Source organism: Colobus angolensis, unplaced genomic scaffold, assembly GCF_000951035.1.
Source record: "Colobus angolensis palliatus isolate OR3802 unplaced genomic scaffold, Cang.pa_1.0 Scaffold26, whole genome shotgun sequence".
NCBI lineage: Eukaryota > Metazoa > Chordata > Mammalia > Primates > Cercopithecidae > Colobus > Colobus angolensis.
This window is the reverse complement of record NW_012115821.1, coordinates 14682460-14703101: the sequence shown is the minus strand read 5'-3', so window position 1 is coordinate 14703101 and position 20642 is coordinate 14682460. Positions and strand designations below refer to the sequence as shown.

The window sequence follows — 20642 nt, the reverse complement described above, 5'->3', positions numbered from 1 at the left end:
AAAAAAAAAAAAAAATATTCGGAGGCCGAGGCAGGTGGATCACGCCGAGGTCAGGAGTTTAAGACCAGCCTGGCCAACATGGTAAAACCCCATCTCTACTAAAAATACAAAAATTAGCTGGGCATGGCTGCGTGTGCCTGTAATCCCAGCTACTCGGGACGCTGAAGCAGGAGAATTGCTTGAACCAGGACCAGGGAGGTGGAGGTAGTAGTGGGCCCAAGATCGTGCCACTGCACTCCAGCCTGGGCTACAGAGCAAGACTCTATCTCAATAAATAAACAAATAAATAAATAAATAAATAAATAGTTCTGCAGCACTATTCACAATAGCAAAGACATTAAATCAAACTAAATGCCCATCAATGACAGATTGGATAAAGAAAATGTGGTACATATATACCATGAAATACTATGCAGCCATAAAAAAAAGAATGGGATCATGTCTTTTATGGGAACATGGATGGAGCTGGAGGCTATTATTCTCAGCTAACTAATGCAGGAACAGAAAACCAAATAGTGCATACTCTCTCTCATAAGTGGGAGGAGCTAAATAATGAGACCTTATGAACACAAAGAAGGAAACAACAGACACTGGGTCTACTTGAGGGTGGAGGGTGGGAGGAGGGAGAGGAGCAGAAAAGATAACTATTGGGTACTGGGCTTAACACCTGGGTGATGAAATAATCTGTACAGCAAACCCCCAGGACATGAGTTTACATATGTAACAAACTTTCACATGTACCCAGAAACCTAAAATAAAAGTTAAAAGACAAAAAAACAAAAAGAAACAGTTCACAAACTTTAATAATGAAACAAGGGGGAAAGCTGGGAGCAGTGAGTAATATTTACATTAGGTAAAAAAAGTTTTTGGTTTAAAATCGCCAAAAGATTGGTAAAATCGTTAAGTTATCAAGAACTATTTACCAATTGACTAATAACTCAAAGCTTACTGAGTCTTTTCTTTGGTAGCCTATAATGTACAGAGAAGACAATCTTTCAGCTGGCGTCTACTTCAAGAAACAATAATTTTCAACTGACTGCAACAAGTAATACACATCCTAACTACTTAGTTACTAGTAAAAGAAAAATGAAAAGGAAAAATAATTATCTGCACTTTAAGAAACCTCAAGGACCATCTCTACAATAAAGGCTATCCTAAATCTCTCCGGTCCCTTTAAAGGATTATTATGCATTTTCTTAGGTTATTTTAGTGTCTGCAGTGACTACAGCCACCTTCTGAAGAAACTCCCGCCCCAGAGCCCCTGCAAGGAAGCAGGGCTAGGTCAGATCAGCTACCACCAGAACAAATACTAGTAAACAACACACCCAAGGGCACACACTCTACAAGCCAACCAAGCTCTATTATATCCAACCTGACCTCCTTAGGAGATGAACATTACATTGATCAAAGTGACAAAAATTACACTCTCAATACTTGACCAGTCAACTGGCACTATACATTAATCACAGAAGGCAACTTGTGTGCATTGGTAGTAATGCCTCTCTCATGCCACCAATTATCAAAGGCCAATGATTTTCAAATAGAATACTAGAGGTGCCTTAAAGGTCACCTGGTGGTACCAATGGCTGTCTTAGGAGAGTCAGGCCCCCCACCCCAGCACATAGAGGCTGCAACGAGCCAAGATCATGCCACTTCACTCCAGCCTGGGTGACAGGGTGAGACCCTCTCTCTCAAAAAAAAAAAAAAAAAGTCCTTCTTGGCCAGGTGCCACAGCTCACACCTGTAATCCTAACACTTTGGGAAGCCAGGGTGGGCTGATCACTTGAGGCCAGGAGTTTGAGACTAGCCCGGCTAACGTGGTGAAATCATCTCTCTACTAAAAATACAAAAAACTTAGCCGGGCGTGGTGGTGGGCGCTTGTAATCCTAGCTACTTGGGAGGCTGAGGCACAAGGATCGCTTGAACCTGGGAGGCGGAGGTTGCAGTGAGCCGAAATAATGCCACTGCCCTTCAGCCTGGGCAAAAGAATAAGATTGCTAAAAAAAAAAAAAAAAAAAAATCCTTCTCTTGTTACAAGATGTCTTAGAAAAAGTCCTTCTCTAATCTTTTAACAGTTAAATCCTTGTTTCCAAAAGCATGGCACACATGCCAGAGGAGATATTACATGGTGCACAGCCCTTTTAAAATTGTAATAGTTATATACACCACACTTAATTTAATGTGTATTAGGAAAAAAGACCTAACACTCAAAATCAATATACCACGGATACAAATGCTTAAGATATAGCTAAGTAAAAAAAGGGGGCAGAGGGATGTGAAGAATCCAGATAAAGAAAAATATTAATAGTACAAATAATATGACAAAGAATGACTGAAACTTAGAAAACAACAATGAATTAAGTTTTTGCATATTTTCTTCTAATATTTTATGGGCTTTTTCTTAAATTCTGAGCTATAGCTCAAACTGCTATTTTTTTAATTTTTATTTATTTTTTATTTTTTTGAGACAGAGTCTCGCTCTGTCACCCAGGCTGGAGTGCAATGGCGTGATCTCAGCTCACTGCAACCTCTGCCTCCCAGTTCAAGCGATTCTTGTGCCTCAGCCATCCAAGTAGCTGGGATTACAGGTGTGTGCCACCATACCCAGTTAATTTTTGTATTTTTAATAGAGACAGGGTTTCACCATTTGGCTAGGTTGGTCTCAAACACCAGACCTCAAGTGATCCCACACGCGTTGGCCTCCCAAAGTGCTGGAATTACAGGCATCAGCCACCGTGCCCAGCCTCAAACTGTTATTTTTAAAATCGTCAACTTTCCCAACACTATTTGCTCAAACAAAAAACTATTTCCCATTGATATGTAAGGCTTTAATAGTACCTTCTAATAAATTCCACCTGCTATTCCTAAGTCCTATCATTTTAATCAATTCTCTACAGTGAAAGACAGCAGGAAGATGGAAAGAAACGAAGTCCTTACATTATTTCAACTATAAATTCAATTGTGCCTTGAGTCAGGCTTACCTGTGAACTTTGCAATAATAACATGAATCAATAAACTTTGTTTTCTTATGCCAGTTTGGGCTACCTTTGTAGTCTTTTCTTTTTTTGAGACAGAGTCTCCAGAGTCTCGTTCTGTCACCAAGGCCAGAGTGCAGTAGCACAATTGTGGCTCACCCCAGCCTCAATTTCCAGGGCTCAAGTGATCCTCCCACCTTAGCCTCCTCAGTAGCTGGGACTACAGGCATGCACCACCACACCTGGCTAATTTTTAAATTTTCTGTAGAGATGGAGTCTTGCCATGTTGCCCAGGCTGGTCTCAAATTCCTGGCCTCAAATGATCCTCCTGCCTCCACCTCCCAAATTGCTGGGATTACAGGCTACCACGTCCAGTCTACCTGTCACTTTTAACAGAAAGAATCATGGTTGCTTTTTTTCCTTGACAGCAGAAAGCACTACTATATCTTAATTCACTAGATCTCAACATTCTTCCTGGCTTTGTATAGGACTGCATCTATGGAAAGTTTGACTCTTTCCCCTACCAGCTGTGATTAATATAATCCTTCTCAGTTCCTAAATAGAAGTACTTGGTAAGAGTTAATTATATCCTATTCTTTGTAAGCTGTTACATCATCTTTAATATCCAACCAACTAAATGCTGAACTACTGGGCCATTTTTGTCAAAATCACTAATTCATCACAATATCTCATCAAACCAGTTTAACACATCTCATTTACGCATTCCTAAAGGAAATGACTACCTTTTTTAAAAAAAGGACTTTCTGTTATAAACCACTTAGACTAAACACCAAGTTCTTTTGGCATTCATAGGATAATTTCTCCTGATACTTTTTCCAAGACAAATATAGATTTATAGAATATAGACGTTTAAATTTTAAAAGATATCTCTACAGTTTATCAGAATAGGAGATTCTCCCAGCACGTAAATGCCTTGATAAACAGCTACTATTTTCTTCTGAGAAACACATTCAAGACCCATAAAGAGCACCTCACACACTGAATTGCCCTCAGAGGGAGGATAAAATGGTCGTTGGTTTCTATAAAGAGAATGAAAATGGTTTAAGATGAGATTTTTTTTTTTTCCAGGTAATTGGGGGGATAAGAAATACAGCTGGGGCTCAAATCCAGAGATATCTAGTCCAGTTAGATGGTGCTATGGACTGAATCCCCCAAAAATTCACATAAAAGCTCTAACCTCCAATCATATTTAGAGACAAGGCCTTTGGGAGGTAATTAGGTCAGGAGTGTAGAGCTCACATGATGGCATTAGTGCCCTTATAAGAGGAAACACAAGACATCTCTCTCTCTCTACCATGTGAGGACATAGCAAGGACACAGCCATCTGCAAGCCAGGAAGAGGACCCTCACCAGGAACAAAATTGGTAAGCACCTTGATTTCAAACTTCCCCCAGCCTCCAGAACCAAGAGAAATAGATTTCTGTTATTTAAGACATCCAGGCCAGGTTCGCAGTGGCTTTTGCCTGTAATCCCAGCACTTTGGGAGACCGAGGCAGGTAGATTACTTGAGGCCAGCAGTGACCAGTCTGGCCAACACGGCAAAACCCTGTCTCTACTAAAATTACAAAAATTAGCTGGGCATGATGGCACACACCTGTAATCACAGCTACTCAGGAAGCTGAGGCACAAGCATGGCTTGAACCCATGAGGTAGAAGTTGCAGTGAGCCCACATGGTGCCACCGCACTCCACCCTGGGGGACAGAGTGAGACCCTGTCTCAAAACAAAAACAAAACAAAACAAAACAAAAAGACACTCAGTCTGGTATTTTGTTATAGTAGCCATAGCAGACTAATACAGATGGTTTGTGGGAAGATGAGACAAATATATGAAAATGGGATGCACTGGTATGGTTGCCATATGCACAGATCCTACTCTTTTACCTTTCTAGCTTCTAGGAAACACGGTTAACTAGATATTCCCACCTGCCCTCACAGACGGCAACAGACAAAATATTAGCATTTGGCCTTCTTTTTCATTGTTGTTGTTACTTCTCATTCTACCAGCCTAAGCCAAATCTTCAGTTTCTTCATATCATCTCTTCTTCACTTCAATTTTTTCTTTAAAGCCCAAATTGTCTTTAAAATTCACATTTACTCACCTTGACTTTGGGCAAAAATAAATGAATACAGCTCTGCATCTTCAAACTCTTAAGAGGCAGTGGGGAAGGATGGAAAGTACAGTACTGGTACCAAAACCATGTTTTGGTTCTAATTAGATGTGTCCTTGTGGGAAATCATTAGCCAGTCTATGCCTCAGTTTCTGCTTCCATAACATGAGGGTGTACCTTCCACATCAATGGTCCATTGTTGCTCACTGATGGAGTGGGGCAAGGTGAGCCTGAAGAAGTAAGGAGAGAGAAGACTATGTAGGGATTGTGGGCTACATTTAAGAAGCTGCTGGAGAATTTTTAACCTTGAATGAGTCAAAAATACAGGCTGGGAAGGCGGGAGCTCAGCCACTACTGGTGAGGAGCTACAGGAATTACAAATGCAACAGACAGCCTAACAGCAGCTCTGGAGGAAAGGTGAGATATAGAGATGGTACAGGGTGCTGAGCAGGATTATGGACAGAAATTTGTGAGAAACTAGAACTGTTAGAAGAGCAGCAGCAGCAGTAGTGGGAACAATGGACTATGTGTTCTTCGAAGCACAAAAGTTAACTTCAGGTGAAGTTGGGTAAGTTACGTTTATAACTCTTACCTAATCTCAAAATAAAGTTAAAAAAAAAAAAGCTCTAATTCACAGCATATACAATAGTCAACTTTGAGTTCAAAGTGGATCAAAGGCCTAAATGTAAGAGCTAAATCTATATAACTCTTAGAAGAAAACATAGTAATAAATCTTCACAACCTTGATTAGGCAATGGTTTCTTAGATATGACACCAAAATCACTAACAACAAAACGAAACATAAATAAATTAGATATCATCAAAATTTAAAACCTTGTTTCAATAACAACAAAAACCCCAAGGTGATAGTGGTATTAGGAGGTGAAACCTTTGGGAGGTGATCAGGTCGTGAGGGCAGAGCCCTCATGATTGGGATTAGTGCTCTTACAAAAGAGACCAGAGAGCTAGCTCTCCACCATGCAAAGACACTGCCAAAAGGTGCCATCTATGCATCAGAAAAAGTACCTTCACCAAACCCCACATCAGCCAGTACCTTGATCTTGGACTTCCGAGCCTCCAGAGCTATGAGAAACAAACACATTGTTTATAAGCTGCCCAGTTTGTGATATTTTGTGAGAAGACTGAACAGGCTAAAACACAATATAACTAATAAGGGTCTGGTATATAGAATACATAAAGAACTCCTACAATATAACAGTAAGAAAACAAATAACCCAATTTTAAAATGGGCACAAATGTGAATAGACACTTCTCCAAAACATAAAAATGAAAATGGCCAATAAGCACATGAAAAAACACTGTTTAGCATTAGTTACTAGGGAAATGCAAATAAAATCACAGTAAGACATGGCTCATACCCACTAGGACACCTGTAATCAAAAGGACAGACGATAACAAGAGTCGGCAAGGATGCAGAGAAATTGGAACCCTCATATATCAGTAGTGGAAAACAGTTTGGCAGTTTCTCAAGAAGTTACAACATAGAGTTACAGTATAGCCCTGCAATTTCAATGCTAGGTGTATATCCAAGAAAAGTGAAAACACATGTTCACACAAAAACTGGTACACAAATTTTCATAGTAGCAATATTCAGAATAGCCAAAAAGTAAAAACAAGCCTGGACAACATAGTGAGACTCTGTCTCCTCAAAAAAGTTTAAAAATTAGCCAGGCCGCAGTGGCTCACACCTGTAATCCCAGCACTTTGGGAGGCTAAGGCAGGCGGATCATGAGGTCAGGAGATTGAGACCACCCTGGCTAACACAGTGAAACTCGTCTCTACTAAAAACATAAATATTAGCCGGGCATGGTGGTGGGTGCCTGTAGTCCCAGCTACTTGGGAGGCTGAAGCAGGAGAATGGCGTGAACCCGGGAGGCGGAGCTTGCAGTGAGCCGAGATCGTGCCACTGCACTCCAGCCTGGGTGACAGAGCGAGACTCCATCTAAAAAAAAAAAAAAAACATTAGCCAGGCATGGTGGTAGGCGCTTGTAGTCCCAGCTACTCAGGAGGCTGAGGCAGGAGGGTTGCTTGAGCCCAGGCGGTCAATGCCACAGTAAACTATGATCATGCTATTGTGCTCCAGCCTGGGCAATAGAGCAAGACCCTGTTAAAAAAAAAAAATCCAAATTTTCATTAAATAATGAATAAACAAGACGTGATATATCCATACAAAGGCATATTATTCAACCATAAAGAGGAATAAAGTATATATACATACTACGACATGGACGAACGTATATGATTCCACTCCCATGAAAAGCATACTGACAGAAACTTATTAGGGGCTGCCAGGCACCAGGGAAAAAGGGGAATGGGTATGCATTTCTTTTTGGGGTGAAGAAAACGTCCTGCAATTAGATAGTAGTGTTAGTTGCACATCCTGTGAAAAACTCAAAACCAATGAATTATACACTTTAAAAGTGTGAATTTTATATGTGAATACCTGAATTTTTAAAAACGGAAACGTAGACACAATAATTCAAACCTTAAAAAGGCATAAAATCATAATTATAGTCTCTCTCCCATTGAGTTTGAGGTTTTCTTCCTTCAATAACCATTGTTAAACAATTTCCTATGTATCTTTCAAAGAAAAATTATGTATGTACTTTTCCTTAACATAAATTATGGGGAGGCTGAGGCAGGAGAATTGCTTGAACCCAGGAGGTGGAGGTTTTGGTGAGCCAAGATTGCGCCATTGCACTCCAGCCTGGGTGACAAGAGTGAGACTCCATCTCCAAAAAAAAAAAAATAATTACATTCTGTTCCATTCTCACTGCTTTACACACTGCTTTTTTCCTTAAGATCTTGAAGATCATAATATTTCAGTACATAATCTATTCATTAATTCTAAAGATGCTTTGAACTTTCCTGCTTCTTCCCTTGCTCACACTTAGGAACTGATTCACCATTTATCTGCCTATCAAATTCCATTCAGCAGGGGAAATAAGTGATTTCTATTGCCTCTTTGTGTAATTTCTGTAATTTTTCCTCAATAAATATTGTGTATAATTTTTTAATTATATAAGCTGAAATTTTAAATTACGCAGCCCTAAAGGTTCCAATCAATTTTCACCTTCCACCAGAAAATTTCACTTAGTCTCTGGACCACTGACGATATAGTTTGTTTTGTTTTGTTTTGTTTTTGAGATAGAGTCTGGCCTTGTCACCTAGGCTGGAGAGCAGTGGCACGATCTCAGCTTATTGCAATCTCCGCCTCCCAAGTTCAAGCAATTCTCCTGCCTCAGCCACTCAAGTAACTAGGATTCCAGGTGTGCACCACCCCACCCGGCTAATTTTTTTGTATTTTTAGTAGAGACGGAGTTTCGCCATGTTCACCAGGCTGGTCTCGGACTCCTGAACTCAAGTGATCCACCCACCTCAGCCTCCCAAAGTGCTGAGACTACAGGCATGAGCCAGCACACCTGGCCGACTTGTCTCTTCAGTTAAATTCTGGAGAGCAAGGATTCTTATGTCTCGATCTACTGATTAACGTAACAGAATCCTTTGCGCATGTTAGGTGCTTATTATGGCCTATGCAAACAGCCTCAGTGCTCCTACTATAATTGGTACCAACAAAAATTTAGTGATGCTACCCTCATACTGATCCTGTATTACTTATAAAGGACTCTAAGCTTATGTAGGAATTCACTAAATGAGTAATACAGATAGAATTGAAATAAGCTAGACCAAAAGAGTACCTAGTTCATTATTTCAGAAAAACTCAATAAATAATTACAATTGCCAACTTTATCAAGTGTCTTCCTTGTGCCAGGCACTGTGTTGTATCAATCAATCCTCACAATATATTAGAAACGAGAACTATTAAAATTATCATCTCACTTCATCTGCCCATGGTTGTAAACTGTTATCAGTCAGAATACCTACATTCAGGAAACCTAACTTTATGTCATTGACATAGGTCACTGGTCTGAGTTCATTGTTCTTTCGTCCAAACAGAAGCAAGTGTCTACTGTGCATTTCACAGGATCGTAAAGCATTTTGCCAACTAAAGGATCACAAAAATGCTAAAAGCAGTTCATACAACTCATAAAATAGCCCTAGGTACTATAATTACATTTAGTATTAGCATGTAAACAGGAACACTTTGAGAAATGAGGTAAACTATTACTACCAAGAATTTAAGAATTTTAGTTCAAGCTACCACTGGCATTTCACATCTTCTTTGCTTCAGTTTCCCCTAAATAGTAAACAAAAGTAGCTTAATTTTGTACCCAGGATAACACAGTATAGTGGGGGGAAACAGGCTTCAGAATCAAAAGGACCGGGGTTCAAATCCTGGCTTACTAAGCAAGTGATATGGGGCAAGTTACCTCTTTTAAGTTTCAGTTCCCTTATTTAAAAAGGGTTTAGCCGGGCATGGTGGCTCATGCCTATAATCTCAGCACTTTGGGAGGCAGAGAGGGGGGATCACGAGGTCAGGAGTTTAAGACCAGCCTGGCCAAGATGGTGAAACCCCATTTCTACTAAAAATACAAAAATTAGCCAGGCATGCTGGTGGGCACCTGTAATCCCAGCTACTCAGGAGGCTGAGGCAGAGAATTGCTTGAACCCAGGAGGCAGACGTTGCAGTGAGCCAAGATTGTGCCACTGCACTCCAGCCTGGGTGACAGAGTAAGACTCCACCTCAAAAAAGAGTTTATGGGCTAGGCACGGTGGCTCACGCCTGTAATCCCAGCACTTTGTGAGGCTGAGGTGGGCAGATCACGAGGTCAGGAGTTTGAGACCAGCCTGACCAACATGATGAAACCCCGCCTCTACTAAAAATACAAAAATTAGCTGGGTGCGGTGCCACATGCCTGTAATCCCAGCTATTCAGGAGGCTGAGGCAGGAGAATCGCTGGAACTCGGGAGACAGAGGTTGCAGTGAGCTGAGATTGCGCCACTGCACTCTAGCCTGGGTGACAAAGCGAGACTCTGTTTCAAAAAAAAAAGTCTAAGGCCAGGCATGATGGCTCATGCCTATAATCCTAGCACTTTGGGAGACTAAGGCACATGGACTGTGGGAGGCTGAGGCAGGCAGATCACTTGAGGCCAGGAGTTCAAGACCAGTCTGGGCAACACAGCAAAACCCTGTCTCTACAAAAAAACAAAAAATAAAAAAGTAGCCAGGCTGTAGTCCAGCTACTTGACAGGCTGAGGTGAGAGAATTGCTTGAGCCTGGGAGGTCCAGGCTGCAGTGCACTGTAGCCTGGTGACAGAGCATGATCCTGTCACAAATAAATAAATAAAATCTATATATTACTTAATAATTAGAGTGACGGAAAGGAATAAATGAGGCTGAGTAAAATGGCTCACGCCTGGGATCTCAACACTGGGAGGTGGAGGCAGGAGGATCCCTTGAGCCCAGGAGTTCAAGATCACACTGGGTGACACAAAAATAAAACAATTTATTTGGGCATGGTGGCACATACCTGGAGTACCAGTTACTTGTGAAACTGAGGTGGGAGGATCACTTGAACCCAAGAGTTCAAGACTGCAGTGAGTCATGATCACATACCACTGCACTCCAGCCTGGGCAACAAAGTGAGACACTGTCTCATAAAAAAAAAGAAAGAAAGAAATGAGATATACAAATAAAGTTTCTCTTTAAAGTAAATTTTCTGTTAAAGTCATAGATCAAAGAAACAACTGGGCTCATAGTTTTGCATCTTCTGTGCGAATCCACAACCTTCAAAGCCTGTCAACCACAACAGAGCCTGAAGTTGCTGAGCCCCTGATGTGTGCCAGGCACTGTGCTTAGTGCCTCGCACACTTGATTTAACTCTTAGGGAACTCTGTGAAGTTGGTTCCTGTTTATACCAGCGGAGATGAAGCATACAGAGTGAGTGACTTCATCAAAATACTACATCTAGTAAGTACTCAAACCAAGATGCCAGCCCTGGTCTGACTTTACAATTCACTTTACTACTTAGCCTACCTCCCACAAGTCAACTAATCAAAGCATCTCAAGCCAGAGAGTGTAAAACTGCAACTGTCAAACTTTTTGTTTCCAACATCCCTTTATACTCTTAAAATGTATTGAGGCTCTCAAAGAACTCCTGTTGGTATTTCTTTTCATTTTTTGAGATAGAGTTTCATTCTTGTTGCCTAGGCTGGAGTGCGCAGCTTCAGCTCACTGCAACCTCCAACTCCCCAGTTCAAGTGATTCTCCTGCCTCAGCCTCCTGAGTAGCTGGGATTACATGTATGCGCCATCACGCCCGACTAATTTTTTTTTGGTATTTTTAGTAGAGATGGGTTTCACCATGTTGGCCAAGCTAGTCTTGAACTTCTGACCTCAGGAGACCCACCCACCTCGGCCTCCTAAAGAGCTGGGATTACAGGCATGAGCCACCATGTCCGGCCTAGAACTCTTGTTTATATGGGTTACGTCTATCAACATTCACCATTGTAGAAACTAAAAGTGATCATTTAAAAAAATTGTTATTTTAAAATAATAACCTATTACTCATTAACATATTCCATTTTCATGAAAAGTAACTATACTCAGGTTGAGTATTCCTTATCCAAAATGCTTGGTGGGATCAGAAGTGTTTTGGATTTCAGATCTTTTCAGATTCTAGAATATTTGAATTATACTTACTCAGTTGGACATCCCAAATCCAACAACCTGAAATCCAAAATGTTCCAATGAGCATTTCCTTTAAGCATCATATCAGTACTCAGAAAGTTTCAGGTTTTGGAGCGTTTCGGATTTTGAATGTTTAGGAAAAAACCACCTGTATTCCTAAATAAAACAAAAACTTTACTGAGAAGATGGTATCGTTTACATGTTTGCAAATATCTTGAATGTCTGATTTAATAGAAATAACTAGATTCTCATATCTGCTTTGACGTTCATTCTTTTTTAAAAAAATTTGTTTTTCTTTAATGTTTGCTCTTGGCAGAATCATTCTATGTTCATTCTATTGCAATACATCGTTCTGGTTGAAGAACATGAAGAAAAGCCACACATAGTTTGAAAACATCCTGGCCGGGCGCGGTGGCTCACGCCTGTAATCCCAGCACGTTGGGAGGCCGAGGCGGGTGGATCACGAGGTCAGGAATTTGAGACCGGCCTGACCAACATGATGCAACCCCGTCTCTACTAAAAATACAAAAATTAGCCAGGCGTGGTGGCGCGTACCTGTAATCCCAGCTACTCAGGAGGCTGAGGCAGGAGAATTGCTTGAATCCGGGAGGCGGAGTTGCAGTGAGCCAAGATTGGGCCAATGCACTCCAGCCTGAGCAACAGAGCGAGCCTCTGTCTCAAAAAAAAAGAAAGAAAACATCCTACAAATCTCCTGAAATGGTCTCAGAGATGCCCAGAAGTCCTCAGACCACATTTTGACAACAGCTGGTTTACAAGAAAAACAGAAAAGCATATGTGAAGAGAAAATTCAAAAAATTACTCCAAACATGCCTACACATAATGATCATCTGGAACTAATTCTGATTAAGCAGATGGGTGAGCCCCAGAATCCTCATATGCAATAAATGCTCCAGATGATTTTTATAATAAGAAAAACAAAATAACTCAAATAGAATCCCAATGATACAAAAATAGCTTAAATTTACCAAGATATAAATGTTTAGCCTTATTTTCAATAAGCATTAGCAGATATTTCCATATCCCAGGTAAAACAGAACATAATCCTTTATTTCAAAGTTACATAATGGTGTAGAATTTTCAGGCACATATACCCTTGGCTCTCAAAGAGCTCAAAGTTACTAAAGTTTATATCCTAAAACCCAAGCTTAGAAATATTTCAAAATAAATCTTTGATTATATAAGATTAAAACTGCTCTCAGGTAAGGCAGTAAACGCTTGTTGCCTTCCAATACCATTCCTCCTTCTCCTTTTATTAATATAGGCATATCTTGTTTTATTGTGCATCATTTTATTGTGCTTTGCAGTTACCAGTTTCTACAAATTACAGGTTTGCGGCAAGCCTACATTAAGCAAGTCTATCGGCATCATTTTTCCAAAAATGACACTTTGTGTCTCTGTGTTACGTTTTGGTAATTCTCACAATTGTCATTCCAACAATGACACTTTGTGTCTCTGTGTTACATTTTGATAATTCTCACAATATTTCAACCTTTTTTGTTACTATTGTATCTGTTACAGTGGTCTGTGATAAGTTATCTTTGATGTTACTATTGTAATTGTTTTGGGGCACCACAAACCATGCCCATATAAGATGGCAAATTTAATCAATAAATACATGTATTCTCACAGTTCCACTGACCAGCTATTACCCCATCTCTCTCCCTCTCCTCAGGCCTCCCTATTTCGTAAGACACAACAATATTGCAATTGGGGCAATGAATAACTCTATAATGGCCTCTAAGTGTTCAAGGAAAAGGATGAGTCACACATTTCTCACTTTAAATCAAAAGCTATAAATGATTTAAGTTTAATGAGGAAGGCATGTCAAAAGCTGAGATAGGCCGAAAGCTAGGCCTCTTGGACCAAAGATCCAACTTGTGAATGCAAAGGAAAAGTTCTTTTTTTCTTTCTTTTTTTTATGCAACAGGGTCTCACCATGTTGCCCAGTCTGGTTTCGAACTCCTGGGCTCAAGGAATCCTACTGCCTCAGCCTCCCAAAATGATGATATTACAGGCCTGAGCCACCACACCCAGCCAAAGGAAAAGTTCTTGAAGGAAATTAAAAGTGCTACTCCAGTGAACACATGAATAAGAAAGTGAAACAGCCTTACTGCTGATGTGGAGAAAGTCTGAGTGGTCTGGATAGAAGAGCAAACCAGCTACAACATTCCCTAAGCCAGAAGCCTAATTCAGAGCAAGAGCCTAACTCTTTTCAATTCTGTTTTTCAATTCTGTTACGGCTGAGAGAGGTGAGGAATCTGCAGAAGAAAAGTTGAAAGCTAGCTAAAGTTGGTTCATGAGGTTTAAGGAAAGAAGCTGTCTCCATAACATAAAAGTGCAAGGTGAAGCTGCAAGGACTGACAGACAGCTGCAGCAAGTCATCCAGAAAATCTAAGAGAAATGATGAAGCTGGCTACACTAAATAACAGATTTTCATTGTAGATGAAACAGCCTTCTATTGGAAGACTATGCCCTCTAAGACTTTCATAGCTAGAGAAAAGTGAGTATCTGGCTTCAAAGTTTCAAAGGACAGGCTGACAGCCAGGTACAATGGCTCACGCCTGTAATGCTAGCACTTTAGGAGGTGGAGGCAGGAGGATCCCTTGAAGCCAGGAATTTGAGACCAGTCTGGACAACAAAGCAAGAAGACCCCATCTCTACAAAAAATTTAAAAATTAGTCTGGTGCATAAGCATACGCCTGCAGTATCAGCTACTGGGGAAGCTGAGACAGAAGGATCACCTGAGCCGGGAGTTCAAGGCTTCAGTAAGCCATGATTGCATCACTGCACTCCAGCCTGGGTGACAGAGTAAGACCATCTCAAAAAAAAAAGAAAAAAGAAAAGAAAAGAACGTCTGCTTTGTAAAATTATATTTATGAAGAGTTTTTTGTTTTTTGGTGTTTTTTTTTTTGAAACAAAGTCTTGCTCTGTTGCCCAGGCAGGAGTACAATCTCAGTTCACTGCAACCTCTGTCTCCCAGGTTCAAGTGATTCTCCTGCCTCAGTCTCCCAAGTAGCTGGGATTACAGGAATGTGCCACCAAGCTGGCTAATTTTTGTATTTTTTAAGTAGAGACACGGTTTTACCATGTTGGCTACAGTGGTCTTGAACTCCTGACTTCAAGTGGTCCACCCTCCTCAGACTCCCAAAGTGCTGGGATCACAGGCATGAGCCATTGCATTTGGCTTATGAAGAGTCTAATGATCTCACAAACTGTTTATGAGAATATATATGAATAAAAGCAGACTCTTAGTAGACATGTTTAGGAGACTGCCGCCCAGACTATGCTTTGGAAGTGTCCCTCCTATCGCAGGGGTGAGCCTAAGTGACTACTACTGCTACCGAAACCTTGTCTCCTAACCACAAGTGAACAAAATGGGACACCTGTCCCATGCTGAGCCAATCAGATACTCCAGTATTAAGCTTCAGCCTCATTCCAGAAAAAGAGTTTGGCTAAAATCAGTACCATGGAAACCCAAAGTCAAGCAGAGTAATGGGGAAGCAGAAAATGAGGCCACTGCAGCACAAACCAGCTTCAGCATGGAGCATGGAACAGACATGCAAAGAGCAAAGGTTAAAAAAAAAAACACAGCTCCAGAGACAAAGGCAAAAGCCTGGGGCTTTCCAAATCCCACAAGTTCATCCCTGCTTCCCACACACTTGGATTCCAAAAGACTGCCTGGAATCCTTATAATCACTGTCCCTTTACTTAAGTTTATTTGAGGTTTCTGTTCCTAACAATCAAATTAATCCTTGACAGATACAAAATTATATAAAGAAAAAAAGCATTAACCAAAATGCCAAATATTAATAGCAGTTGCCTCTTAGTAGAATTAAGAGTGATATTTTCGGCCGGGCGCGGTGGCTCAAACCTGTAATCCTAGCACTTTGGGAGGCCGAGACGGGTGGATCACGAGGTCAGGAGATCGAGACCATACTGGCTAACACGGTGAAACCCCGTCTCTACTAAAAAAATACAAAAAACTAGCCAGGTATGGTGGCAGGTGCCTGTAGTACCAGCTACTTGGGAGGCTGAGGCAAGAGAATGGTGTAAACCCGGGAGGCAGAGCTTGCAGTGAGCTGGGATCGCACCACTGCACTCCAGCCTGGGCGACAGAGCGAGACTCCGTCTCAAAAAAAAAAAATTAAAATTAAAATTAAAAAAAGAGTGATATTTTCTAGTGTTTATAATTTTTCTTTTTTTTTTTTTTTTGAGACAAAGTCTCACTCTATTGCCAGGTGGGAGTGCAGCGGTGTGATCTCACTGCAACCTCCACCTCCCAGGTTCAAGCGATTCTCCTGCCTCAGCCTCCTAAGTACTGGGACTACAGGCATATGCCACCACGCCCAGCTGATTTTTGTATTTTTAGTAGAGACGGGGTGTCACCATGTTGGCCAGGATGGTCTCAATCTCTTGACCTCGCGATCTGCCAGCCTTGGCCTCCCAAAGTGCTGGGATTACAGGCGTGAGCCACCAAGCCTGGCCTAATGCTTATAATTTCTTTACTTGCCAAGTTTTCAGCAATGAGTATGTTATTATTCACTCAGGAAAAAAAAAAAAAAACTTGAATAAATAAGGTAATTCTGTATTCAGATAATTAAGGCTTTACTAAATAATTTGTAATTTCAAAGCTAAAAGTGAGGTACAGTATATCAAACCCAGGAGGTTTCAAACCTTGTTCCAGAGGACACTGATTCTGTGGTAATGCCTCCACAGCCACTTAAGGTGAAAAGCAGCTCAGCACACCCCCTGCAGTCAACACCTTGTTCAGTTACTTCCTAGCTCAAAGACCTCCTTAACCCCCTTCACTTAGGACAGGGCCTTAAAAGACATTTTATGCAAGGTGAAACACTCCCCCTTCTATTCAGCGCTTTAGCCAACTGTATCAGAATGGGAACCTGCCCCAAACCAGGCCAGATTATCTTCCTCTGGCTTTGGAAGAGAGTTAAAGATTCACTTTTTCCACTGAAGTGGCTAAAAATGTTAACTTCTCACCTTAAAGATCAGAGAAGGACTGGGCCTGGTGGCTCACACCTATAATCCCAGCACGGAAGGCAGAGGCAGCAGGATAATTTGAGGCCAGAAGTTTGAGACCAGCCTGGGCAAAACAGCAAGACCTCGTCTCCACAAAAAAATTTAAAAATAGCCGGGTGTAGCGCTGCATGTCTGTAGTCCTAGATACTCAGGAGGATCCCTTGAGTTTAGGAGTTCGAGGCTGTAGTGAGTTATGATCATGCCACTGCACTCCAGTCTGAGCCAGACCATGTCTTTAAGGAAAAAAAAAAAAAGCTAGGCACGGTGGCTCACGCCTGTAATCCCAGCACTTTGGGAGGCTGAGGCATGGTTATCACCGAGGTCAGGAGTTCAAGACCAGCCTGGCCAACATGGTGAAATCCTGTCTCTACTAAAAAAAAAAAAATACAAAAATTAGCTGGGTGTGGTGACATGCACCTGTAGTCCCAGCTATTTGGGAGGCTGAGGCAGGAGAATCCCTTGAACCTGGGAGGTGGAGGTTGCACTAAGCCGAAATTACGCCACTGCACTCCAGTCTGGGGGACAAAGTTAGACTCCGTCTTAAAAAAAAAAAAATCAGAGAAGGGGAAGAAGGCAGTTTGCAGAGAAAATGAAATATAAGCAAGATCTGCACACAAAAAAAGAGCAAAACCAAGAGGATTCCCTGATTCTGAACTCTAGCCATTTTCTGAAGCCCCACTATGTTTATGTCTTAAATAGCTGGAAACAGGTATTTAAGCTCTGTGTCCTTACAGTAAGTTCCCCTTTACTGCTTGAGGTAGCTTAAATTAGTTTCTGTTGTAGACAAAGATACACACACAAGCCCCATTTCAACAAGATTAGTCATTAAGGTTCCAGATTAGATATCTATTTACACAGGGAACAAACTTCCGTACTAAAAAAAGGTATTGATTCTAGCACCTCAATTTCATTTTACAAGTGAGAAAACTGAGGCCCAACTTCCCAAAGCAAAAGTCAGGGGTTCTCTTCACTTAAAAAGGAAATTTCAGCCGGGTGTGGTGGCTCACACCTGTAATTCCAGCACTTTGGAGGCTGAGGCAGGCAGATCACCTGAGGTTAGGAGTTCAAGACCAGCCTAGCCAATATGGTGAAACTCTGTCTCTACAAAAATATAAAACTTAGCCAGGCATGATGGCAGGTTCCCGTAAACCCAGCTACTCAGGAGGCGGAGGCAAGAGAGTCATTTCAACCCAGGAGGCAGAGGTTGCAGTAAGCCAAGATTGTGCCATTGCCCTCCAGCCTGGGTGACAGAGTGAAACTCTATCTCAAAAAAAAAAAAAAAAGGAAATTTCTAGAAAATCAATGCTTCTCTAATGAAGCCTTAAATACATCTTACTGTGTCCCAGGAACTGTTCCAAATGCTTTACAAACATTAAATTACCTAATCCTCACAACAATGCCATGATATAGGTATTGTTATCCTGTTATAAAGAAGAATGTGAGACTCAAACAAGCTAAGTAACTTGCCCAAAGTCACCTGGATTCAAACCTAGGCAGCCCAGCTTTACAGTCTGGGTTTTGTTAGGGGTTTTTTGGGGGACAGTGTCTCGATCTGTCACCCAGGCTTGAGTGCAGTGGCACAAATATGGCTCACTGCAGCCTCGACCTTCCTTTATTAGAGAATCTTCCCCACCCTCATCCTACACCTTCTAAAACCAGTGATTCTTAATGTGGGGACAATGGAACAGAAGGTCCATGGATAAATCCAGATAGTCCATGGAACCACATACATGATTTTGTTTTACTCAGCCTTTTCCTAGTGGAAAATTTACAATGTTTGTATTTTTAAAAGATCCAGGAAGCAAAAGGTTAAAAAACTCCTGACCTAAAAAAACTCTATACAGTGGCATACACTATGGAAAATGAAATTCAAAATAAGTCCTTTAATAATTCACATTTTTGCAGCACTATGTTTTCTGTCTATCTGGTCAAAAATACTCATAAAGAATGTCCCAAATAATAAGAATCGGCCGGGCGCGGTGGCTCAAGCCTGTAATCCCAGCACTTTGGGAGGTCGAGACGGGCGGATTGCGAGGTCGGGAGATCGAGACCATCCTGGCTAACACGGTGAAACCCCGTCTCTACTAAAAAATACACAAAACAAGCCGGGCGAGGTGGCGGGCGCCTGTAGTCCCAGCTGCTCGGGAGGCTGAGGCAGGAGAATGGCGTAAACCCGGGAGGCGGAGCTTGCAGTGAGCTGAGATCCGCCACTGCACTCCAGCCTGGGCGACAGAGCGGGACTCCGTCTCAAATAAAATAAAATAAAATAAAATAATAATAATAATAAGAAGAATCCAAAAGGATCTCCTTTAGCTATTTAAAAACACAACCAACTACAACAACCCATTCTTAAGCTTTCTGGTTATATTGTATCTTGCTGTACATATAACTTCAGGTTAACATGGCAAAGTGAATAATAAATGGCTTATAAATCTCTTATTCAAAATCTTTGGGAACTGTTTTTCTTACTTTAATAAGATAAAAGAATTGCTCACATATTCACCCATTCTATCAAAAGTATTTACAGAATGCCACTAGCTGCCAAGGACTGCATTTGGCCTTATCAGCTACTATGATTAATTCTTGGTTCTCTAAATTGTTGCCTCAATCTACAAACATAGGTTAGAGCACACCCTATTTGTATGTTCCGCAACTAACATAATGCTTGGTACTTAGTAGAAACAATGTTGAACTGTGTTATACTAAAACACCCAGAAGGCAGGCCGAATATGAAAGCAGTGGCTTCGCATTAAGAAAACCCCCCCTAGCCAATTTTCTTAGTCAACCAGGCCACTACAGTCAGAATGAGATAGAAATCTGTCACCAATACCAAAAACAAAAACAAAAACATCTAAACGCAAGCCCTTCTGATAACGATTTTCTTGGACACATGAAAACAAGCAGTTCCTTATGCTAAAAAGACCTTAAACGTCAAGAATAGACCTTACACGTCAAGAATAGATGTTTCTAAAGCCTTTCGATAAGGGGCCATAAATAAGAATGGAAAAGTTGACTGATTCACATGCAAATGATTTTCCCCATATTCATCTTGACATTAGTTTCACACCAACTGTTCCAGAGGCAACATTAAAAAAATAACAGAAATGAAGCCGGGCACGATGGCTCACGCCTGTAATCCCAGCACTTTGGGAGGTCGAGGTGGGCAGACCACCTGAGTCAGGAGTTCGAGACCAGCCTGACCAAAATGGAGAAACCCCCTCTCTACTAAAAATATAAAATTAGCTGGGTGTGGTGGCGCATGCCTCTAATCCCAGCTACTCGGGAGGCTGAGGCGGAAGAATCGCCTGAACCCGGGATTCAGAGGTTGTGGTGAGCCGAGATCGCGCCATTGCACTCCAGCCTGGACAACAGCAGCAAAACCCCGTCTCAAAACACAAACAAACAAACCGGAAATGAGGCATAAAAGGAGGAACGGGAGAAAATGTATGCTGAGATAAGCATTTCGGCTCAGGCTGAGTGAAAAGCTCTACGAGTTACTACAAATAACCAAAACAACCTGAGCCTTAAAAGTTGGTTGTGCAAGTTCGGCTATTAGAGTTCATCATCAGTTATGGGGAATTGTTCTTGAAAAAGTACCAAACATCCTGCCTGCAGGCTTCCTCGGGTGGGTGCTACTAACCGTTTTAGTTAGTTCTGTGGCTCTGGGTTTAAAAGAAAGAAAGAATAGGATGAACATCAAGAAGTATTTAGGGAGGGCCTAAGAGAGAACTTTTCACCCCTAGCCGCAGCCCAAGATCCTCCCACGGGAAGTGCCGTAGGACCGCAGCCCGAAAGGGCGCCGGAGGGGAGACTGGCCACGCCCGGATGCGCGGCGGATGGGTTCCAGGCCGGCCAGCCCGCGGGCGCCTG

The 20642-nt window shown here is 41.6% G+C and overlaps 1 protein-coding gene across 1 annotated transcript in view; it reads right to left on the bottom strand.

Moving 5' to 3' along the window:
* DENND6A (DENN/MADD domain containing 6A) overlaps positions 1-20642 on the bottom strand; it is a 74856-nt gene that overhangs the window by 51172 nt on the left and 3042 nt on the right. The window contains exon 2 of the mRNA XM_011947301.1: positions 20538-20639. Within this exon, the coding sequence (XP_011802691.1) occupies positions 20538-20639 (102 nt within the window). The remainder of the gene's footprint in view (positions 1-20537; positions 20640-20642) is intronic.